The sequence below is a fragment of the Nicotiana tomentosiformis genome, chromosome 9 (genome assembly GCF_000390325.3).
Source record: "Nicotiana tomentosiformis chromosome 9, ASM39032v3, whole genome shotgun sequence".
NCBI classification, from domain to species: Eukaryota; Viridiplantae; Streptophyta; class Magnoliopsida; order Solanales; family Solanaceae; genus Nicotiana; species Nicotiana tomentosiformis.
In genome coordinates, this window is record NC_090820.1 from 22383786 (window position 1) to 22409897 (window position 26112).

At 35.2% G+C, this 26112-nt stretch overlaps 2 protein-coding genes and 1 long non-coding RNA gene across 3 annotated transcripts; 2 read left to right on the plus strand and 1 right to left on the minus strand.

Moving 5' to 3' along the window:
* Positions 1-17525: 17525 nt before the first annotated feature.
* Positions 17526-18045, plus strand: LOC108946608 (uncharacterized). Its single transcript, XR_001970928.3, has 2 exons — positions 17526-17874; positions 17929-18045. It is a non-coding gene; the product is annotated as an uncharacterized lncRNA (long non-coding RNA).
* A 568-nt stretch (positions 18046-18613) lies between these two features.
* LOC104104840 (uncharacterized) lies at positions 18614-21914 on the minus strand. The gene is made up of 2 exons (XM_018773672.3): positions 21530-21914; positions 18614-19295 (listed from the first exon to the last, which is right to left on the minus strand). The coding sequence occupies exons 1-2, from the start codon at positions 21869-21871 to the stop codon at positions 18771-18773; spliced, it is 867 nt and encodes a 288-aa protein (XP_018629188.1). The 5' UTR covers positions 21872-21914; the 3' UTR covers positions 18614-18770.
* Positions 21915-23486: 1572 nt separating this feature from the next.
* Positions 23487-24144, plus strand: LOC104104839 (small acidic protein 1). The gene has a single exon (XM_070185771.1). It carries the CDS (start codon positions 23608-23610, stop codon positions 23800-23802), a length of 195 nt encoding a protein of 64 aa, XP_070041872.1. The 5' UTR covers positions 23487-23607; the 3' UTR covers positions 23803-24144.
* The last annotated feature ends 1968 nt before the right edge of the window (positions 24145-26112 follow it).

The window sequence follows — 26112 nt, forward strand, 5'->3', positions numbered from 1 at the left end:
CCTCATGCCCACGTGTCGGATTCCCAAAATTATTGAAAATAAATATTATCCATAACTTATATAGTCTATATCCATAAAATCATATAATTTTATCCATGAGTCATCCTCAAATCAAGGATTTACTATTTCTCAACTTTGGGGCTCAAAATCCCAATTTCTACAATCCAAATACGGATAAAAATAATAACTAACCGAAATAATCATGGAAAAATATCAAAATAAAGGTCAAATATTAACCCCCTTGTTGAGACAAGAACAACTCCGCAAAAATCACCTCAAACGGAGCTCTAGAACTCAATATATGCTCAAACTACTAAAAGTTTTGGTTTAAAACATTGTCCAGATAATTTTTGTTCATCGCCTTCGCGGGAGACCTTCGCATTTGCGAAGAACAATTTTTCGCATTGACCGGTCAACCCTGAAATCCTTCTTCGCTCTCACGGAACCTCTCTCGCGTTCGCGAAGAACAAAAGTTCGCACCAGAAACCAACAATATTTCCGGACACAGAAATGGGCAAAACTCTCTCACACGATCTCGAAATTCGGTGATTGTTATTGCTATGGCTCCATAATTACGATACGGATCTAATAATTCAATATAATCACAAATCAAAGGTCGTTTTCGCAATATAGTACCCTTTATGTCTAAAGAACGACGCCGAAACATCAAATACTAGTGCGACACAACCCAAATACATCTGAAATACACCCGAGGCCCTCGAAACCCTATCCAATACACAAACCGGTCCCAAAACATAACACGAACCTACTCGAGGCCTCAAATCACACCAAACAACATCAAAACCATGATTCGCACATCAATTCAAACCTAATGAACTAATGAACTTTTAAACTTCTAAAACTCATGCCGAACTACACCAAATCAACCCCGAATGACCTCAAATTTTGTATGCAAGTCCAAAATGATACAATAGACCTATACCAACTCCCGGAACCATAATCTGGATCCGATATTTAAAAAGTCAATTTTCAGTCAAACCTATCAACCTTCTAAACCTTCAATCTTCCAACTTTTGCCAAAAAGCATCAAATCAATCTATGAACTTCCAAATCCAAATCCGCACATACACCTAATTCCAAAATTATCATCCGGACCTAACAGAATCATCAAAACTCCGATCCGAGGTCGTTTACCCAAAAGTCGAACCTCGGTCAACTCTTCCAACTTAAAACTTCTGAATAGAGAATTATTCTTCCAAACCAACTCTGATCTTCCCGAAAATCTAATCCGACTACACATGCAAGTCATAATATATGAAGTGAAGCTACTCAAAGTTTTATACCACCGAACGACATGCTAGAGCTCAAAACGATCGGTCGGGTCGTTACAAATCCAATGGGATAGGGGAATTTTTTGCCCTTTTCCGAATTTTATGTATGTACTGGTAGTTTACTCGATATTTGTCATATAAAAAGGATGGCACCGAGAAGTCACAAATTGACTTTGGGTATTCCCACACACGGGATTCAAGGTCGAACCACACTTTATTCCGAAGTTCGTGTATTTTTCCTTGTTGTCCCAGTTGCTCCTCTTCTTAATTCCTTCTTTTTTTCATCTTTTTTGTATTTCCTCTCTCTATTCACAAGATGGTGTATTTTTCCTCGTGGTCCCAGTTGCTCTTAATTCCTTCTTTCTTTTTTTCTTTTTTGTATTTCCTCTCTCTTTGTACAACCTCATTTTTATTATTTATTGAGAATTATACATCTGTTTCCTTTTTCTCATTCTAGATCTTCAAATTTTTTATTTGAATGTGATTTTAACCAATTGTTTTACACCATCTAATGTTATATTTTCTTTGATTTTTCAATTTTTTTTAAAATGATAGCATCAAGAAATATACTATTAATCTAGGTATATGTAGATTGAATAGGTGTAATTGCTAAATTAAATTTTATTTTTATTTTATATTTTTATTTATATTCAATAGATTCTAAATTGAGGGAATTAGATTAAATTGGAAAAAACTTGTTCTATTTGGTGATCATGTATTTATTTATGCACCAAATATTTAGTAAATTGGATTGAATTATTTCAAAATGAAACGGACCAAACCAAATTAATTCAAAATTAGTTGATCCGACATAATGTACACACTAATTCAATCTCCTTCGCTAGTGATAGGTTTGCATTAAAAATAGTGGCACCCGTAGTGATCAAATCCTAGATCCGTCTATGCATGATTGATTGAAGTGTGACAAAACTGAAAAACTTGCTCAAGCTATTTAAAATAACTAACACACATTATTTATTATTCATTCTTTTTAGATTAATTTTCCAAAGTTGATGTATTTTCAAAATGATTAATTTGACTGTTGATAGGTAACCCGACTCCAGTTATTTGAACAAACCCAACTATCGCCTGCGGATTTCAAAGATTAGGAGAATACAACAATTAACATATACTCCATATAGCAACGTGTTTACCCTTAAAATGAACAACAAATGAATTTATATGCGGTTTTAAAGATAAGTGGATTGATTCAATACAAATAATCAAGAACGTTAAATAAACCAGTTAAAGATACTATGAACAATCAATACAGTCGTAACGTTGTGACCTAGCTTGAACCTGGGTTAGGCAATAGTTTCCTCCCTCGATTGAGTCTTGGATTCAGGCCAATCAAGAACAAAGAACAAAAATAAAGTAGTGATTTTTTAATAGCTGAAAAGCAGAGCAACAAGTTTGTATTGCCTTGAAATGCATGTTATCATGTCTGTTATCAAAGAAAAACTATCCATTTATATAGTAGGAGAGTTTCACTCCTAGTACAATTCTAAAAAAGGTAAAAATCCTCTTTCTCGTCAATTACTAATCTGTTGCCGATGTCGGGCGAGATTTGCACTGTGATATCTGGTGGAGTGCAGATATCATGGCCCTGTGTTAGTCATGTGTAACCCTTGTTGTGTTTTACGAGGTTTCGAAGCTCATTCTGAGTTCGGGGAAGTGTTATCTTATTGAGCACTTCGTTCGGGCCTTAGTACGAGAGGTCTCCAATTTCAATTTTGATCCCATGTAGTGATGTCCTCGCTACGTTTGATCCACCGGGAAACCGGGGTATATGTTACCCCCGGTTTCACCCGTATACAAATACTCCCCCCCTTTCCCAGAGAGTAGGTTTACCGAAACAATGGGAGACGATAGATGAACCCTGGTTTCTTCCTTCACACGCCACAACCGAGATGACGGATAAGCCGAAAAGTCCCTTCAGTCGCGTAGTTCTGGCTTTGGACACGTGTCGTTTATCGGCTAGTTGAAGGTCGCGTACATCCCCTATAAAAGCTTCTACCCCTTGTACTTCTTCTACTTTTCGACCCAATCTTCCACCTTCGAATTCTCTAGCGGTTACCAACTCTTTCAAATAATTATATCTTCATCTTTGGTCTTCAAATCTTCATAATTGTTCTTAGGTTTCTACCCATATCTTCATCTTACCTTCAAACCTTCATACTCTTATCTTCAACCTTCATACTTGTTCCTTCAAATCTTCTTATTTTCTTCATATTTCAATGGCTAAAACTTCCAAATCGGTTCTTAAAAAGGCTGCCTCTTCATCTTCCCACCCGGCCATAGATGCCGAGGTGGCTGCCCCCAGGGAAGCTGCTCCCGAGGCGGCCCTCGATCCCCCCATGAAAAGTTTTACACCCGGGGGTTGTTCTATCACAAATGACTTCAAAGTCGAGAAGTCCTCATCCAAACAAGACCGGGGTGAAGGAGCATGGAGATACATATGCTCCATCAGTGAGGATACCCTTCCCATAGTTCGAGAGGACTGTAAATGGGAAGGCAAAAACGTTGTTGTCCCCGGGCCTGAGGACGATATTACCACTAATGTGGAAGGGTATTTAAGTTTTTACACTTACCCATTCATGCTGGGCCTTGTAGACCCAGTAGTTTTGGCCTTTCGCAAAAGATACGACGTGTGACTTGGGCAAATCCACTCGTCCCTTTGGAGGATCTTAATCCCTACGTTATTCTATGAACAACATTGAATCCCCTTGGTTCACCCTCGACCATCTACTCCATCTATACAGTCGCCAAATTTTACGAAGAAGACTAATCAAACTCACTTGTCGGGCCAGCAAGGCCCCTTTTTCGAGCATCGATGAGGATCGAGACCGAGGCTGGCAGGGGCACTTCGTTCGGGTGAGAACTGAAGATTTGATCCATCCAAAATTCCTGCCACTTCCCGAAAAGTGAAATGCATCTCGTAAGTATAGCCTTCCCTGAAGTGCAAAGTGTCACGACCCCAAATTTCCTTCGTAGGATGTTGTGACGGCACCTAGTCTCTAAGCCGATTATAGTAAAAATTCAAGCCCCATTTTTTTTTTTGAATTTGAAACAGAGCTTAATACAAGTATAAGTGAAAATAATCATAACAACCTCCCAAGACTGGTAATACAGTATCACCAACTCTGACTGAATACATGGAAAGATCTCAGAGACCGAAACACAATACTGTCTAAATACAAGCTGATAGTACAAGAAAAGAAAGAATTCTAAGGGACTACGATGACCAAGCAGCTCAACCTTGAATCTTCGCGATCCATATGCTAATTCTTCTTGAGTCTGATATCTTCAATACCTGGCTCTGCATAAAATGTGCAGAAGTGTAGTATGAATACACCACGGTTAGTACCCAGTAAGTATCAAGACTAACCTCGGTGGAGTAGTGACGATGTATAGTCAAGACTAACGGTGGCTAGTAGGCCGGTTAGGACCGGGACTGGCCCAGGACAGCAAGCCCACATGGGCGGTGGTCCTAAACGGTCCTAACCGGATAGGACCGGGACCGTGGGGTGGTGGGTCGGGTAGTGGGCCGGTCTCATAGGGGAGGTCCGCGAGACCGGGACCGTTTAGGACTGGGACCAGCTCAGAAGTGGGCCGGTTCAAGCGGTCCTAAACGGGCCCAACGGATAATTTAAAAAAAAATTGACCGTTTGGCCATTTAAAAACTAGCCGTTTGGTCTGCCAAAATAGTCGTTGGCTATTTGCAAAATAGCCATTTAACCCTCCAAATTTTGTTTTAACCCCAAACTTTTTATAATTATACTTTTTCCCTATTTTCAACTATAAATACCCCTTCATTCTTTCATTTTTCTCACAAAATCATCAATCTCTCTCAATCTCTCTCTAATATTCTTCTATAATTGCTTACTTAATTGTTATAATTTGTGCAAAATTGTGAAGTTGGTGAATTGAAGTCTTCAAGCCTTTAACGATAATTATTTTTCAACAAGTTGTTCGTCAATTCGGTAAACTCGTTCCAACTCTTAAGTTGTAATATTATAGTTTTATTTTTTTATTTATTTTGCTTGATTAATTAAGATGGCTTATTCCCTAAAAAAATATTTAGTAAAAATAAGAAAAAATCCAAGAGTGGTGAATCTAGTGGCCAATCTGTTCCTCCTCCACTTCCCCCGGCTCCCCGGCCGAAACCTGTTATCCGTCCTACACCTGCTATTCTTGATAGCGATAATAGTTTATTACAATTTACCGAGAGTTAATTTTGCCATAATATTGCCCCCGGTGAATAATTAAACCATGAATATATGAATGCTCTTTATGGTAATCCAACTATTGATGAAAATGATGATGAAGAAATAAATTTTGATGAAACGCAACTGGATAACGATACACCCACTAGTCCTGCTCCTGAAGTTAACCCAACTAACAATAATCCAAATGATCCCCCGTCTGACCCTCTTGTTACTGCCCCTACTTTTTCTAGACAACCTTCTAAACGGGCAGAAACATCTCTTGTTTGGCCATTTTTTACTCAACTAAGAGAAAAAAATAGGGCTAAGTATAAAACTTGTGGCAAAGAGTTAGTTTTTAAATATGTTGGAAGTCGAGGGGGGAGGGAGTTTGACTAGACACATATTGCTACACCCTCAAGATAAAGCTAGATATTTTCGTATGAAAGCTTTGGCCGAGGGGACAAGTGCACCTAGTCAGGCTGACCTTAGTACCGGGTCAAATCAATTTCAACCGAGAATTAACACTGTTATCGGTGGTATTTTATATTATGATCCAAAAAACTATCGGGAAGAATTAGCAAAAATGGTTACTGTTATGTGCTTACCCTATGGTTTTTCTTCTAATTCTCACTTTGTGCATTATATTAGAAAAGTTTATAATCCTACTTATAAAGGTTTTCCTCGCACAACCGTAAAGAGTGATATTTATAAATATAAACATGAATATGAACAATATTTGCGCTATTTATTTACTCATATTAATTATCGTGTTGCTATTACAACTGATATTGATTGAAGTGGTAATGACTGTGATTACCTTACTGTTACCAGTCATTGGATTGATAAGGATTGAATAATGCAAAAGCGCATTATTGCTTATAGAATAATTAATTCACGTCACACATGGCAGTTTATTTCTAGCACGATTACGGATATTTGTAGATATTTTTGCATTAGTGATAAAATAATATCAGTTTCAATGGATAATGCTACTAGTAACACAAATGCTGTAGCATTGCTTACCACTACACTAAGTCCTGCATTTAGTAATATTTTTCATGTTAGATGTATTTGTCATATTTATCATTTAATTGTGGGTGATGGTATGCGAATTTTAAATGTTGAAATTGAAAAGGTTAAAATGGCTCTTAATTGGCTTTTTTATTCAAACCGTAAAAGTAGACTTAGAGAATATTTTAAAAGATGCGATGAATTTGGCCTAAGAGAAAGAAAGGTTCCTAAACCTTGTCCAACTAGATGGAATTACATGTATGAAAGTTTAGTCGTTGCATATGAATATAGAAACCCCATAAACTCAACGTTTAATGCTCATGTAAGTGATGATGATGAGCATCTTACAAATGCGGATTGGGCTAATGTTAAAATGCATGTAGATTTTTTAGAAAAATTTCATATTGCTACAAATGAATTTTCTGGGCAATATTATCCTACTATTTCTAACTGTTTAGTTTATATTGCAGAACTTGTAAATTTGTTTGATCATTTTTCAGAGGGTGGGGAAATTTATCAACTTGCTATTGATTCCATGAGAAAAAAATTTAAAAAATATTTTTTCCCTATTCCCCCTATTTTTGGTGTTGCTGCATTGTTAAATCCTACTATGAAATTAGGAGGTCCTCAATTTTGGTATGAAACTGTTTATAATGGTTTAGCACTTGAAGATGAGGAGTTGTCTACACTTGCGGATGCAATAGCCTCAATTAAAATAAATGTTCAAACTATTTATAATACTTATCAAGTTGCATTAGATCATGCTAGACTAAATGTTCCAACTCCTTCTTCTTCTAGTTCTCAATCATCTAAAAGAACTGCGGGAGTAAGAGCACTTAGTGCTTGGGCAGGGTTCAGAGGTTCTCAAGGTTCTAGTACTAGTAATTTTTTACAACTAAATGAGCCTGAAGTTTATTTATCACAGGGAATTGAGGAAGTGAATCCCGACGGCTCCTTTAATATTTTGGAATGGTGGAAGGACAAAGAAAAAATACTTTCCGATTCTTTCAAGGATGGCCCGAGATATTTTAACTATTCAAGCTTCAACAGTGGCATCAAAGAGCGCTTTCAGTCAAGCAAGACTTCAACTCGGTGATTATAGAGCATCTATGAGGGAGAGCTTGGAAAAATCAGTACTTTTCAGAGATTGGATCCGTTCGGAAAGAAGAAATTTTGGACTTGCTGAATCACAATCAGAGGTAGACGAAGCTTATGAAGAAATGCTAGCTAAACTTGCGGAGGATGATGCTTCGCCTGGAAGCGGTGATGACCAAGCTTCATTTCCGCCACCACCAACGAAAATTCCTCCGGACCTTGAAGGATTTATAAAATTTGTAAGAGATACCATGTAAATTAATATGTAACTTGTATTTTGGCACATCTTGAGTAGTTTCTTTTTCTTCTCAATGGTGGTATTAGCACCTTGTTGTGCTCATTCCATAAGGGGGAGGAAGACTAAGAAAGATATTGCCATGATTTTTTAATGCTATAATAAAAATATAACGCATTGCTTTGAATATCTCTTTACAATATTTTTGTCTTTTTATATACCTTAAGCTATACATATAGTATAATATAGTATATACTATACTCTCTCTATATATATACATATATATATATATATATATATATATATATATATATATATATATATATATATATATATATATATATATATATATATATATAGAGAGAGAGAGAGAGAGAGAGAGAGAGAGTATCTATGTATATATAGTATAGTGTGTGTGTGTATATATATATATATATATATATATATATATATATATATATATATATATATATATATATATATATATACTTAAGATGTATATATAGTATATAAATCGAATATTAATGTATAAATCTTAAGATGTATATATAGTAAATCGAATATAACTTATATATCTTAAGATGTATATATAGTATAATATAGTATATATATTATAAGTTTATAACGCATTGCTTTGAATATCTCTTTACAATATTTTTGTCTTTAAATTTGAATTAAAAAATTTAGGTGACAATTCTATAATATAATTTACTAGGAATTGCCTTAGATATTTTTATTACCATTTTTTTCTCTAACTTGTATAAAAATAATTTAAAAAATAGAAAGTTTTCGTTAGGCCCACTTGGGCCCGCTTAGGACCGTTTGGGCCCGCTTAGGCCCGGGACCGGCCCACTTAATACGGGATCACTAGTTCGTGATCCCGGACCGGTTCCAACGAGAAGCCCGCGAAGCCCAGGACCGCTTAGGACCGGCCCGTCTAGGATCGGCCCACTTAAGACCGGGCCCGCGAAGCCCACTTAGGACCGGCCCCGGCCCACATGCCACCCCTAGTCAAGACACTCACTAGTCCAATAATTTATGCAGTATAATAGTATACAATAAATAACGGAAAGTAGGAATCAGTAAATAGCAACAAAATCAACATGTGCATATAGGCAGTAAAGCACTGAGAATACCAGGAAAACATCATTTAAAACCAGATAAAGAATAGAAAGGACAACTAATTAATCAAGCCGCCTAACACAAGTGTTTACAACAAAGTCTCCCCGTGGTACCTCATCTCGTAGTAACAAATTATGGGTATCAACCAATTTTCATACACTCACGACATCTCGTGCCCACATCTAGAATCACAATCGCACGGACAACTCACGCGCCAATAATATCAAGATTCATCTTCCTAAACCGATATGGGTGATTAATTACGTGTATGCTTACGTAAGTGTCCTATCACAATTCAAGTCAACAAGTAGAGCAGAGACAATAAATGGCACATAAGAAACGATCATCACAAAAATATACAAGGTATAACTCACACAAAGTAGGAACACCACTACACAATTATCACCAATAAAATGCCCCCACCATCACAAGTTATCACAAACTATTTCCCGACATAGCCCACCTTGTCTCGCCACGTACGCAATAATAAAGTAAATGCACGCCTTGTCTCGCCGCACGCGCAAAATAATGTTTTCACCTTGTCTCGCCACATGCGCAACCCACATATAGGTCCCGCCATTCTACGACGCATGTACAAATATCAATATTAACAATAGCACGGACAACTCAAGTGCGAACTACTCTCAACAATATCACGTTGTGCCAAAAAAATAACAACACAAAATAATGACTTGCACCACATGTGCCCATATGCCATAATATTTCTTAAAAATAAATTTAATACCACAACCATACATAGCCGTCGCCTCAACAACACTGAGTACAATAACAATAATAATAATAATGACAATAATAGGAATGAGACGATTAAAGAAATATACCGAGAATAGCCACCCCAAACTAAGGCAATTAATGAATCGCAAAAAAAAACAAGGGATATTATGACACGGAACTAAACAACCAAACACAAGTGAAGAATTAAAAAGTATCAACAAGAGTCACTACCGAGGTACCGCCTCGTAGGCTCAAATCATAAATAATTCACATTTTTTCCTTATATCATCGCGGAAGCCTTGCATTTAGTTTTAAAAATTATTATTTTTTCGAAATAGCATCCCGCGTTTTAACCCACCTTATCACACTGCATGACTTCTAGTAGTTCCGCTACTGGTCACGCGTTTCAAGCCCACCTTATCACACCGCATGCGTTTCAACCACAAACCTTATACCACCGCGTGTGTATCAATATCACAACGTATCACAAATCGCACCTCAAGTGCCCAAATATAACAACTTGCCAAAGAAATCAACAATAACATAATACGGAGTCTACGGCTCAACCACAATGTACACAAAGTCTCAATAACAACAACATGAATGGAAAAGTAACTCAGCAAAGAACAATATCTGCTTTAATCACTACTTCAGGAGAAATAGATTAATACCTCTTGATAACTTAAATTCCCATTTAATTATTCGAAGATAAAATCAACAATGAAAGTGTCTCTAGGACATGGGTACTTAACAATAAAAGAATCCACGAAATGGTTTAATTGGTAAAAATTCCAAATAAGTATATAAGAGCAAACTCGGCAAGTAAAGAATGTACATGTAACTACAACTTCAAATAAGACATGTAATAGTGAACATGGCAAATAAAGATATAACAATATACCAACAATTTCTAATTAAATACATAAAAGATGCCTTAGATTTTAAACGTATAGAATTTCCCACATATAAGTCGAGTACGTACTCGTCACTTCGCGTACACGGCTTTCACATTTCATAAAAGTCAACATCCGGGCTCGCTCGGTCAAACTCGAGACGAGGGGTATATTTTAACTACCCATAATCCTACGAGTTCAATTACGTGATTTGTGTTCGAATCGGAGTCCAATTTGACTCCCAAAATCAATGAATTTCATATTCTCGGATTTTTTACGAAACCCCAAATTTTCACTTTATTTACCAAGATGTGCCAATGGTCTACTTCTGGGGCGCTACAATATTTTTTTTCAGTCGTTACTATTTTTGATTATTTTTATAGAGTTTCTTAATATATATATATATATATATATATATATATATATATATATATATATATATATATATATATAGAACAACCCATGATGAAGGATTTTGTAGGGTTAAATAGGTCCCTTATTTCTCATTCTGTTACTAGGACTGTTCACGTGTAATGGCCCGCCTAAGTCTCCATATGAATACTTTTATTTACTTTATTTTGAGGTTAAAGTGAACTATTTTAAGAGTTGGGACTAATAGTTACAGTAAGATGAATTGTAGTATTTGGAGTTTAATGTTCTGTTTTGGTTGTTCACTTAGGCCTCGTTTATAAGTGGAGGCAGACCAGCGATTTGAAAATTAGTTGAATTATGATTTATATCTTCTAAGGGCGGCTCAATAAAATTAATGGACTAAAGCTAATTTTTTTATGAGATGTCTTATACTTTTTTTATTAGTTTTTGCATATGTATACACTTACATATGGAAAAAAAAAAGTCAATATAACTTGTTGTTTATGGTATAATATTCTTAAATAACATAAAACCTTTAATTTCGCATCATAGTATTATTATTTATATTAGTAAGGGGTAATTTAAACAAATAAGATGTTAGACATGTATTTATAATATATTACCTTTGATATTATTGTAAAAAATTATATTTACTAATATGAAAGACTTAAGTACTTTAACTCAAAGTTCTATAATATTGTTACTGTTACATAGTAGACATTTATTCTTTCTTTCTTTTTTACCATTTTTTGTATATATTTTTTTGCAAACTCTAGTATTGCCTAAACTAAAATAAAATCATAAAATTCACAATTAAAATTTTTTGGGGCCTCAAAATTTTGAGGGCCTAACTCAAGGCTTTACTAGCCTCCTCCTTGAGCCACTCGTCCACCCCTGACATTATCAATCAAAATTTATATTCTCAAATAAGATAAAACAACAGTGACAAAGAACATTAAATATAGTGAATGTCCATTCAACAAATATGAATGAAGTTGGTTGAACAGGATATTCGTGGGTAATATCTCAATGGAACTGGTATCCTAAACTAAAATATATTAAAAGACTCTTAAACTTCTTGCATCAATTCATATAGTAATAAGACACAAAAAAATCCTACGTGATTTTGATCTAGTGGTGAGAGCGCAACACATAATGTGTGGGTTATGTAAAAAGGCACGTCATGGTATTGAACTCTTCTCTATACAAAAAAGGTATTAAGTGAAAATGGTAAGTCATCGAGTTTTGAACCTTGCGACGCTTACTGTCACGATCCAATTTCACCTATAGATCGTGATAGCGCCCAACACTATAGCTAGGCAAGCCAACAAATAAGTTAAACATATATCAATTATTTTCAGAATAATTTTCTAATAAATTTTATTATTTTACTAGCAATATTAAAGAAATTAGAAAAGATATTGATTAACTTAAATCCAAGAAACTAATACAATTCTAAATTCTACCAATGTGCGTGCTAAAACCTGGTGTCACAAGTGTATGAGCATCTAGTAAATTATACAAAACTCCAAATATTATCTGAAATAAAAATAGACAGAATAAAATGCAGGAAGAGGCACTGGTAGCTGCAGGACGGCTCAAAAAGGCAGCTCAACACTATGCCTCTGGATAACGTGGGTGTAAGACGATAGGTCCTCTACTAGTACTTGCCTCAGGTCCTGCACAAAAAGTACATCAAGTATAGTATGAGTACGTAAACAACGTGTACCCAGTAAGTATCAAACCTAATCTCGAAGTGGTAGAGACGAGATGGCTGACTTTGACACTCACTATGGGTCAATAATAATAATTGAAATAAAACTAGAATATCTAAATCAGCATGATTCACAGAATATAACAGTAATTTATTTAACCAGCAAAAATAATTAAATTCCTTCAATTTGCAACAATTCTCAATTTATCAACTAATCTCATTTACAGGAATAACAATAATTCCTTAGCAAGCAGGGATAATAATTCTTAAATTTCAAAGATTTCTAATTTATCAATTAGCTTCACAACCTACAATAAACTATCAAAGTATCGTGTAATTATTATTATTAAGCACCATTTCTGTCGAGGTCGTATGGCCCGATCCAGAGTATCGTGTACACTGCCGAAGGAAGTGCGGCATGATCCATAGATGCATCTATCATGCCGAGGCGTTCGGCCCGCTCCACAAAAAAGGAGGATATTTTCTTATGTACCTCCGGAAAGAGAGTATATTTATTAAGATCAATTCAAGAGGATGAATAATTTCTTTTAACAATTAATTAATTTAAACAGAAAAATTAAGCATATGAGATTTTCATCCTTTAATATTTTTATCTAACAATTCACAATATATAAATTTTGAGTCCTAAACTACTCGAACTTTAGCATTAATAGTAGCTACGCACGGACTCTCGTCACCTCATGCGTACGTAGCCCTCACAATTAGCAACAATTATTAACTTAATTACCTATGGGGTAATTTTCCCCTCACAAGATTAGACAAGAGACTTACCTCAATTTACTTCAATTTAATCCACTAGAAGGCCTTTTCCGCGATTATCCAACTATGTCTGGCTCGAATCTAGCCAAAATAATTCGATACAATCAATAAAAATTATAGGAATCAATTTTATAAGAAAATACTACATTTTTAAATAAAATTCCGAAATTAATTTTAAAATCATCTGTGGGGCCTACGTCTCAAAATCTAGGGAAAGTTACGGAATATGAACGCTCACTCAACCATGAGTCTACCCTTACCAAAATCACTAAATTCCGATAACAATTCGGCTCTCAAATCCTCAAATCTATCCAAGAGGGTTTTCAAACTTTTTCCAACTTAATTCACTAATGAAATGATAAAAACAGTGATGGATTCGGGTAATTTAACCAATATTGAGTTAAGAATACTTACCCATTATTTTCTCTGAAAATCTCCCAAATATCGTCCAAATCCGAGCTCCAAATTGTTAAAAATAAAAAATGGGACGAAGTCCCATTTTCAGAACTTAAACTCTCTGGCCAATGATTTCTTCTACGCGATCGCGAACTTTCTCACGTGATCGCGTAGCACAAATTTTACTGCCTAGAAAATAACCCTATGCGATCATATAAAGTCTCACGCGATCGCGATGCACAAGGTTCTGACTCTACGCGATCGCGTAGCACAAACACGTGGCCCAGTTTCCTCTCCAGTTTCCCCTACGCTATCACAAACAACGACACGCGATCGCGATGCACAAGCTGGCCTAACCTACGCGATCGCGGACGTGTCCACGCGATCGCAGAGAATAAATTTCCAGCTGCCCAACATAAGCCTACGCGATCGCAACCCCATTCACGCGATCGCGTAGAACAAATTCACCTCTGCCCAAATTACTCTACGCGATCGCAGACCAACTTACGCGATCGCGTATAAGGAAATCAGAAGAAAATACCAGCAGCTATCAGCAGTCTCCCAAAGGCCAAAAGTGATCTGTTAGTCGTCCGAAACTCACCCGAGCCCCTCGAGACCTCAACCAAATATACCAATAAGTCCCAATACATCATACGAACTTAGTCGAACCTTCAAATCACACCAAACAACGCTAAAACTATGAATCATCCTCCAATTCAAGCTTAATGAAACTTAAGATTTCCAACTTTTACATTAGGTACCGAAACCTATCAAATCAAGTCCGATTGATCTCAATTTTTTGCACACAAGTCATAAATGACATAACGAAGCTATGAAAATTTTCAGACTTGGATTCTGACTCCGGTATCAAAAAATCAACTCCCCGGTCAAACTTCCAAACTTAAATTCTTGTTTTAGCCATTTCAAGCCTAATTTAACTACGGACTTCTAAATAAAATTCTGAACATTCTCCTAAGTCCAAAATCACCATACGGAGCTATTGGAATCGTCAAAATTCTATTCTGGGGTCGTTTTCTCAAAATGTTGATCGAAGTCAAACTTGGCCTTTTAAAGCCAACTTAAGGAACAAAGTGTTCCGATTTCAACCCAAACACTTCCAAATCACGAACCAACCATCCCCACAAATCATAAATCATTAAAAGTACCTACGAAAAGTTTTATTTTAAGGAACGGAGTTCTAAAAGTTAAAATGACCGGTTGGGTCATTACACTTGCCTAGGGTATTTATTACCAAAATAACTTATTTTCTGAAGAATGAATCAATCAAAGTTAATATAGAGAATCAGGGTTAAAACTAGAAATTAAAATCTTAAGAAATATGAAAGACTATATATATATATATAGGGGAAAAAATAGAATTGATGAGAAAATAAATATATTATTTAATTTAGTGAGAAAAAAATATCACATTAACTCTACCAATCCTACCTACCAATTTTTAAAGAAATATTATATTTTGGGTTCTGCTACACGATTTTTTCCTTCTTCAATTGATCCTTAAATTTTACCTGGAATAAGAATACATCCAAGAGAGGAGCCAAGATTAAAAAATAAAGATTATCTTATTTTCAAGGATACATAAGATACAAATGTCTTATGTTGCCCTTTCAACAGCACGTGAGGATTCATCCAAATGCTTTTGGCTTGTCATATTATATTACTCTTAATATACTTGCCTAAACGGTGCGGCTATTTTTAGATCAAAAGATTAATGAAGGATATTTTAGCTTTTTTCGATACGTTAGCAGCATTTTTGATCATTTTCCGTATATTATATAATAGTATAGTAGTAGTACTTTATATTTTTTTTTTGGGGGAGGGGGTTAAGACAAGGGTTCACCTGCCTTACCCTAGAGCCATACTTGTATCTTTCCTTCCAAGTTCCAAGGGGATATACATAACGTCCAGTAAATGTGATCATTAAATTTCTTTTGAAAAAGGTAGTGTTTGGGTGGACTTATATGTACTTTGATTATTCTATTAGAATTTTTACTAGCATAGATACTGAGTAACTTGGTAGACAAAGGATAAATGTGATTACACATTTACATGATTGATTGAAGTGTGACAAAACCGAAAAACATGTCAAGGTATTCAAATTAACCGACACCTATTATTTAATATTTATTTTTTTAGATTAATTTTCCAAAGTTGATTTATTGTCAAAATGATCAATTTGACTGTTGATAAGTAACCTGACTCCAGTTATTTGAACATACCCAACTATCGCCGGCAGATTTCGAAGATTAGGAGAATAAAACAATTAACATATATTCCATATACCAATTATCTATGCAAATGCCATATTCTTTTGAACTCCATCACGCTTCATGTTTGTGCCATAGCATTTACAAATTTTCTTAGAAGCTAAGTGTTGAATATTAGTTGAAAATCCTTCCCCTGAATGATGTTGCAAAATCCTCTTTTCTTTCACCGTTTCATTAATTTTTCCTCAACCTTTATGTTCAATCAACGATTTGGACTAACCAACAAGGGTTAAAGGTCTAGATTTCGAGACGTGAGCTTGAAAAGTCGTGTTAGGTAGTGGTGGGGCCACCTTGAAGCAAGGGGTGTCAAGCAATACCCTTTCGCCGAAAAATTACACTATTTTGGTAGATAAAATTTTTTATTTTATGTATATTTGTTATGCGTTGACTCCCCTTGACTTTTCGATATATCTAATTATTTATATTTTGACACCCCTTGATGAGAATTCTGGATCCCCCACTGGTATTAGGGCAGTGGCGTAGTCAGAAATTTTGCGAAGAGTGTTCAAACTTTAAACAAGTCAACAAATTTTTTTGTCGATGAATGGTGTACCAAAATTTTTAAAACCATACTAAGCAACATTTAGTTAAACAATAAAAATACTTGTAATCGAACTATAATTTTATAAATCAAAATTAACGTAAAAACACAACAATAGAACTTTTAATAATAAAAGTAAGCATAAAACTAAAGGAAAGAGAGAGTCGAGAAGGGTTGTGGTCGTATTCTTTAGAGAGTTTTTGTTGAAGAAATTTTTGTAGAGCTTGACTTTTAAATTATAAAATTTGTTTAAGAAATAACTCTTAATTAAAAAAAAATATTTTTAAGATTAGTTGTTTGTCTTTATATAAATTTAAAGTCTTAATAATTATTTTATTTTAAAAAAATAGATTGAAAAAGAAGCAAATAGATCATACACGCGTTGGTCTCCGTTTAATCTTGGCAAATAAAATGGGCATATAACTTTGAACCCGTGAATAACATACTACTCTGAACACCCTGGACCGCTGGGCTGCCTCACTCAACTATGATAAGAGTGTTCAAAATATAATATATAGCCATATAAAGTAGTATTTAATTTATATATGCAGTATAATTTTTCGTCGAAGGGTGATCGCCTTGGCATAATGTGGATACGCCACTGTGTTAAGGACCGTTTTCCCTTAAATGGGCCCTGATATGAATACCGATAAACCCTCAAAAAAAGATTTGGACTGAATATAAATCATTCTCTATCTATCGATCTCATGAACATCAAGTATAATAACGTAAAAAGAAATTAGACCTTTAATGGGTTTTTAGTGCACAAATTTAACGACATTCTAAGTTTCACTAGTATATTTCACCAAGTAAATTATTTACCGCTCTGCCGGTAACTATTACTATTATGGTAGAAAATTGTATGCAGTATTCGCATGGTTACCCGTTAGCAGTGGTTAGTTTAGAGAACGTAAACACACTAGTTAGACACAGAAGTGCAGTATTACATTTATTATTAACAACATTCCCTTTAGAAACTGAAATGAAAGATTCCTCCCACATCGCTATAAGCGAGAAATTCTACTACTTTTTAAGTACATGCGAGAGATAACCAAATGCCGAGCTCAGTAATGAGGGCTTGTAACCCAAATAGGGGCATTAATGTGGTGGAATGTTGGGTTGCCCTCAGATGGTAGGGTTTGGTGGGCTAATCTCCAGCCTGCCCTGTCCAAGCACAGAGTTGGGTCACATGGTCCAAGCGAAAGCATGGGCTGCTGGACTCCTAAAGTGGGGCGGACTGCGTGAGGCTGGTTTCACAGAGCAACGAATAGTTCCCGCTTTGTGCAGTGGAAGGATAACGGGTTGGTGTCCTTCAAGCCCAACAAATGCCTAATGGGCTGCTCCAATTAAACCACCACTTTTTTTGCCAAGCCCACTTCATCTAATGTCATGCATTACTCTATTAATTTTTTTTTTACCCTATTCACTAATTACTTTAAACTAACATGAATAACCAAGCTTTAGAAACGGAAAATAATAAAATAATTGATTAAATCATACTCCCTCCGTTTCAATTTAGATGATATAGTTTGGACATAGCACAAAGTTTAAGGGAAAAAAAGACTTTTGAAATATGTGGTCTTACAAACTTAAGGGTCAAAAGCTTTGTGGGGTCATAATATTTGTGTGGCTATAAAAGCTTCTCACTTGGGGTAAAGTGGGTAAAATGAAAAGTTTAAAGTTAAATTGTTTCTAAATATATAAATGTGTCATTCTTTTTTTTAACAGACTAATAAGGAAAGTGTGTCATTCAAATTGAAACGGAGGGAGTAAATGATTATTAGCTCTGGCAAAGTTATGTAGGTCAAGTAAAATATTGTGCTAATTACATCGTTATAAGTCGAGAGCTGTTGAATGCTTTTTGAGGGTTTTTTGAAGTATTCAGAATATGATCATTATAACTTAAATATAAATTCTTCAATGAAGAGAAATATAAAAAGGGAAACTTCATAAAATAAAATAAAAAAACTGCTCATGTTTATTCTATAGATGTCCTTTACCCTGTATTCAATCTTTTGTGCAATATTCAGTCTCATCTTTGCCTATGCAAACTCAAATTAAGCTGCCCATATATTATAGTAACTTAGTTCATGAAGCCAAGAATGGGAAAATGGCAATCAACAACCTTAACAATAGGGGCATATCTCTTTTCGCTTCTGGTTTACTTAACTTACCCTTTTCCACATTCATCTTTGATGTTCCAACTGATGATTGAGCTGAACTTTCAAATGAACCAGTACTAGTAGACTCACTTACTTGATCAAGTTCATCCCAGCCTCCATATCTAGATACCTCGCGCTCATCATTATTATTAGCTGAGACGCCATTTTTGGACGCCCATGGTTGATAACTTGGCTTTCTCCTTCGTGTCTTGGGGCTTCCTCCTCTTCTCCCAAAGTTTGTCTTGTTTGAGGTGGGGGCACGCTGTCTCTTCTTAGTTTTACTCTTGCGCCTTGGTTTGTTTTGCGTCGCATCCAACATCTTTTGGATTGCAAAAGAAAATGTGGATTGTCCAAGGGGAATGGCTAATGCCATAAGAAAAGCTTTAGGACCTCCTGTTATCAGCAATGCTATTAGAATTGGTGGAAGCGCCCAACCATAGGACCAGAAAACCTGCACTGCCCAAGAATGCTAACTTGTAAGTTATTTGACAAAAACATATCTGCCCAAGTTCAATTTTCTGTCGGAGAACATTTTAGCAAGAGTAATTATTGTCAAATGGAGTTTGTCTAATGACACTTGAACATGTGGCTCTCATTCTTTCTGTTGAGCACCAATGTTTTTAGAATGAGGAAATGAAGACTAGGCCAAGTTAGATAGTTACACTCAGGAACTCTACTGAAATTATAGCGACAAGAAAGCTACTGAAAGGATAGAAGAAAATATAGATCAGACAGAGCTCTTAAAAGATTAATACAGATTTATAGCTATGTGAGAAATAGCCATTTGTTTATGCCTTGGACTAATTTGATAATTCGCTGCCTAATTTTCTTTTTTCCTCAACCTTTGCCCTGGAAAGATGCTATCATGAACACCCACATAAAAGACCAATTGTGGACATCTATTATTCACTGAATGGAAGTTGCGTCAGAGCAGCCTTAGCAAAGAATTTGATGTCCGTAAGGAATTGAAGATGTAAGAGGTGAGCTTCTGCACCATTTTATGATGATGCCCAGGAAATGGCATGACAAGTAAATGCTATTTAAAATCCAACATGGTTGAGAGGATAATCAAACAATACATTTCCCAGATCTCTTCTTTCTTATCATTTAATAGTGTGTATCCGAATTACCGCTGAAGCAGCAATATATGCAAAAGAAAAGCAAATGTGATCTGGTTGAGAGCGTAGGAAATTTCCTTGATTCCAGGGGAGCTATAGGTAAAGAATATTCACGCGGTCATATATTAGCGAACCATTTTACAGTTGATTTTTATTCAGAAAACATCAGATTTGGCAGTTGAACAAAGTGACAAGGTTCAACTAATCAAACAAGAACATTGGAAGAAAGAAACAAGAAAAAGCTTTCTGAAGCAAGAAGAATATTATCAGAATCAAAGAGCCTTTCTAGTCTGAAGCCTCAACCCTGGTATTAGTACTGTGGTTAGATTAGTGCATGAGATATCCATTAAGGAAGGATCTCAAGAAGAATAATTAGATGTGCAGCGGATATTTTTTCAATGCTGAAGGACGAACTAGGAGGTTACGGGTTCGAGCAGCGGAAAGATCCTCTTGCAGAAATGTAGGGTAAGGCTGCATACAATAGACCCTTGTGGTCCGGACCCCGCGGGAGCTTAGTGCACCAAGCTGCTCTTTTTTCTTTAAGGACGAACTAGTGTCACAGTTTGACCCTGGTTCAGAGCTAAACTAAATAAAGCTAGGTCTTGAGTCTTGATAATTCTCTCTTGTCCTCAAATTTCATTCTCAGCCTATTCCTCTTGACAAGCATTATCATGACCACCTATGCAAAAGACTGGTTGTAGAGATCCTAGCAGTTTTAGCAAAGAATTCTGATGTACATAGAGAGTTTTAACACATAAGCGGTGAGCTTCCGCACCATTGTGTTGACTGATGATCAGTGAATTCCATGACAAGTGACATCGTACTCTACTCCGTTCAAGATATTTTATGTGATATAATCTGCTTAGGCACAAAAGGAAGAGCTAACATGACAGTATTGTGTTTATCGTGGGAAATGTTTTTCAAAGGATTCAACTATTGCAGTTGAAATATGTGTAGAATATGCAATTTGTCTAAGTCTGTCAAGGATTTCCAACGTTCATAATGAAAATCTTGGAATGTAGTCGATTTTTAGATAGCTTCTTCAAATATTGAGGAGAAGATAGAAAATTCTTTGGAATAATCTAACTATGAACTCAAGATTGTCTTCCAAGTAACCACTACCCTTCACTAATTTAGCATCATGTACTCCAACAATTTTGAACTCAAGAGTACCACTTATGCATTTCAACGAAACATCATACTAATTTACTCAATTTAAAGCCAAGTTTATGCATCTAATAACCAAAATCAATCAGCATTATCCAAGGCATCATTTTACACTAGAATCTGAATTCATTTATTAAAAAAACAGTAATGTAGCTGGTCAGCTCAACCAATAGTATTCTTGTTTGTCCTTAAAAATTCAAATTAAAGTACCAAAAAGTGTCAAAACTCCATATCCATCCCAAAAGATCCAAACTTTAAGCAGAAAATCCAAAATTCAAGTGCCCAAACATGCATAAAGGAGGAAAAAAAGGAACAAACTTTACAGCAAAGAAATGGAATTCAAGCTTATAGCATGGAATTCTAACTGAAGAATAAAAGGGAGAAGCAGTAAAAATGGTACCTTAAAAATCCAAATACTATCAATATATTCCTCTAAAACTTGAGCTCCTTGGTCCAAGATTTCATCCCCATAAAACTCCTCCTCTTCCTCATCTTCAAAATCCCAAACTTTACCAAAATTCAGGTTCTTGATAGACTCAGCATTTGAGTCCCACTTGCTAGACTTGCAGAGGTGAAGAGGCTGAGAAAGAATATGAGTAGACAGTGAATTTGTAGCAGTGAGTTTGTTTAAAGAATTGGGTTGTTGAGGGAAGAAAAGAAGGAGAGAATGATTGTTGGGGTTTGAGAGTTGAGAGGGTAATAGGTGAAGAAGAAGAAGACCACTACTCTTAGTGGTCTTCATTGATGATACACTCTATTCCATTGGCTAACATTACTCACTGACATTATCCTCAAATATACAGTATAGTATTTCAAGAATAAAGTCTGTTTCAGTTAGAAAAAAAAAAAAACTATAAAAAGAACAGAAAGTTTTAGAATTTACATGGAGAATAAAGCTTTTTCAAAAGTTTCTACTACTTTAAAGAGAGTTTCAATTTTTCTTTCACTATTTTTCCTATAAATTTGTGATGAGCTCCATTGATGATTAAATGTTACTACACGCAATATTAAAACAATGTAAAAATGATACTGTATAGTTTGCTTTTACAATAATAGCCGGAGAATATATATATAATATATATATATATATATTTATAAAAAATATATAAAATTTATACACGTTTACGGCTACCGAATGAAAACGGTGGGCTAAGAGTGATCTTTGCCTAACGGAATAACTATATCAATGTCACTGTGAATAGACCTTTTAAACAAAAGAAGTCAATTTACAACAACAACTAAGCAGGGTGGAGCTAGTAGCTTTTATTTAAACTATATATTTATATTAAAAATTAATAAATATATATATAATTATTTAATTGTTAACCCAGAAACTAAACAAGTTATGGGTTCGACTGCTAGTTTAGAACTCATAAATTTTTTATCCTGATTTCGCCTCTACAACTACGCCAAACAAGAAGTCAATCTAACTTTAGAAATTTTCTAAGTAAGGAGTAATTAGTAGTCTCAAAGCATTTACATGTTGAAAATTGAAATAGAAAAATATTTTGCTTAGTGTATGAATTTCAGTAGAAACTATACTATGCACAAATAATACAATATTATATAATTTTACTCTCTGTATCAGTATGACTCGTGACATTTCATTTTATACACACTAGGCAGAACGTCTAAAAGTGAAATAAGAATATTTGAAACTTGTGATTTCAAATATGTCATGTTATTTTTGTGCGGGTAAAAATATATATTATTAAGAATAAAATAAAATTTTAAAATAAATTATTTTAAAATACAAAAATATATGTCATTTACGATTTTTAAACAAACGGAATAAAAATAACATGAACATAGAGAGTACCAATTGTTGTATAGCCTCCAATTGGTATATATTTTAATCAAGAAATCATTAAATCTTGTTGTTTTAACTCCAAAACTTGTACTCGCTCCTTTACGTGACACAATTACTATTTAAAGAGTAAAAAGAAGTTTTCATTTAGCGTGATTTTTTATAAATTTTTTAAAAATTATTATTCTTTTATCTATTTTTTGAATACATAAATTTCACTGACAATTTTTGAAGATTTTACATCTCAATTTACATTAAAAAAAAAAATAATAATTAATCATCATACTCCAAATCATGTCCTATAAAGTGAGACACAGTACTTCTTCGGAGGATAATTTTGCTAATAAAGTAACTATATTTTCCTGTACTATGACGCTCCTCTTTTTTCTTTTTCTTTTTTCGAAGATTATTTACAACGAAGTATTAAATAAAAATTTATAATATAATATATTTCTAACATTTCTATACTATTTCGTCCTCTTTTTTTCCTTTTTTTGTCTCTGAAAAACAAAAAAACGTGGAGTCTTCCATTCTTGAGTCTAAATCGACGCGATTCTCCAAGTATAAATATCTGCCCCTATCGTTCTGTAATCTCTCGAAGGTTCCAATATTTGCGGCGATTCACAGAGCATCTACAAAGGGAGAATTCCGGGAAGAAGTTTCCGGCGACGATGAAGCCAATGACGGTGGATTACCTGGCGGACCTAGAGGATCAAGGATCAACAATGGCGATGGACATTGATGACGTGGAGGCTCTCGAGATTTTCGGTGAAGGTCCTTTATTAGGTTCCGACCACCTCCGTCTCGCTGACGCTGATTTCTTCAATTCCTTTCAAGATGACTTTGATGATTCCGACATCAGCTGAAAATTTGGAATTTAGGTGCTTCCCTAGGATAAATCACTAGTTAATAACGGTTCGTTTATAGTTAATTTTCTTGGGGGGGGGGGGGGGGGGGAGAAAGAAAGATTAACGATAACTATCGAGGAAATATGAGTATGTTTATATGCTTACTGATGATTAGCTTTTGAATCTTTTGTTGATTTTCTGATCCATTGATTAGAATTTTTGAAGTAATGATGGAACATATGAACGTTTATTTGGTTATTGTATGTTCATGTTTGATTAAAATTACTGAGCTTCGGCTTTGCCATCAATGGCGCCTTGTAATTATTATTAATATCGTGGAAGAACTTTTATGTTATTGTACGTTTATGTAGGTAATATTTTGGAAGAACTTTGGTTTTTTGTATGTTCATGTAGGTAATTATTAATGTTGTGGAAGAACTTTTATGATATTGCTGAAACGGATAATAAGTGGAGTTGTTGATAATAAAGAGTTGATGCTTTTGGTAAAAAGTCATAAATTTGGGGCGAGAAACTTGTAATTTTTGGCTAATTTTTAATTATTAGCACATGATTTATAAGTAATTTGAATGTTCACCTATAAGCAGTTTGATTAGCTTAATTGGCTATAGGTTTTTAGAATTGGGAATTTATGGTACTTTGTAATTGTTAATGCGTGGCTGTTGGCTGAAGTCGCCATTCTACGAGCTACTGTTTGAATTGAACATTGCCCATTTTTCATTGTGTGGATTATTTAGCCATCTAAGTTCAATCTGAAAACCCCATGATCTCGTCTTCAATAAAGCGGAGGATATTACTGGTTTTTCTCAACTTCAGTTCCCGATGCAATACTTGTTAGTCCCGCCAATATTAGTGTATTTGTAAATAATAATTCTATAAAATATAAGTTATCGTAATGAAACAGTAATTAATTCGAGCCCACCGAATTCACAGTGTTTTCTTAAGGAATTTAATCCCCTCCTAATACCCAAGGTAATGGATTATTTCCTCCCAGGATAGAACGAATCACACACTGGGGTTACACTGGTGTAGCGGTACTTCAAACCCCAGTGTTTCAGCGAACACAAAGTTCGGTAGCAAATCACACTTACAGTTGCTTTGTTTGAAGTTAAAACAATACAGAACAAAGGAGTAGAAACTCAGAAAATCGTATGGAAATGCTGAGAGGAAGGAGTGCAATGTATAGCCAAATCTGTTGAGCGATTTCAGTTTTGTGTATTGTGTGTGTCTTTCTTCAACAGCTGCTGCACATATATATAGCAGCCAGTGTTGAAGAAGAACAATCGTCCACCCTCCATGGTGGAGCAAGCATTAGCTTGTTTGTGGAGCAAGCACTTGTTTGTGGAGCAAGCACTTGTTTGTGGAGCAAGCACATTCATGGTGGGAAGAGCATTAGGCGGTTGCCTGGTGGTCAATACACGGATTGAAAAATATCCGTTACAAATGCGGATAATCTTACGTTAATATTTACTATTAACAAATAAATTTGGTCCAAAAAATTAATCAATCAATCGATCATTTGACCAAATCCAAATCTGAATCCGAATCCGAAGCCGAAACCGAGCCGAGCGAGCGACGACGACGACGGCGCGAGGCTTGCTTTCTTTTTAACTCTTTAAGAGCTACAAGAAGAGCAATTATATATTTACCCACCAAAAATCTTTTTATCTTCCAATATGAGACAATGTCTCATTGTCAAGAGGGGGAAACTTAAAATTTTACTCAAAAATTTTGTTTTCCCTCAATTTCCCATTCACCCTCATTTTAAGACTATTTCATCTTAAAAACAAAATCTCAACAATCCCCTACATGAATGGGGAATGGCTATATCACGGAAGTATACATGGAAAAACTGTGTGATTTGCAAGCAAGGATTAATCGCATCTGGATAAGTAGGTTTTCCTTTGAGCTTTTCGTAGTAAACTTATGTCGGATATACTCGGTCAATCGGTAGATTTGATATCTTTGAACCGTCGATCTTTGGTGTATACCTAGACAACCATAAGTCACACAATCAACCCTTAACCGTCTTTGGTTCTCATTGTTGTGTTCGTTTCAGCCATGAACACCGCCTGGTTTCATAAGTGCGTAGAGAACTGGCCTTACAAAGTTCTCCTTGAAGCGGCTAATACTTCACACTTATATAGGTGATTCCTAAACGTGACATCCTGTAGATACACTATTTAATATACCCCGTATCAAATTTAAAAATCATTAAAAAGCCTTAATGCTTTATCCTTGGTACTGAACATTGTCTCATCACGAGAACGGACTAAAATTTTATTTGACAATGTTGAACCATCATTAATG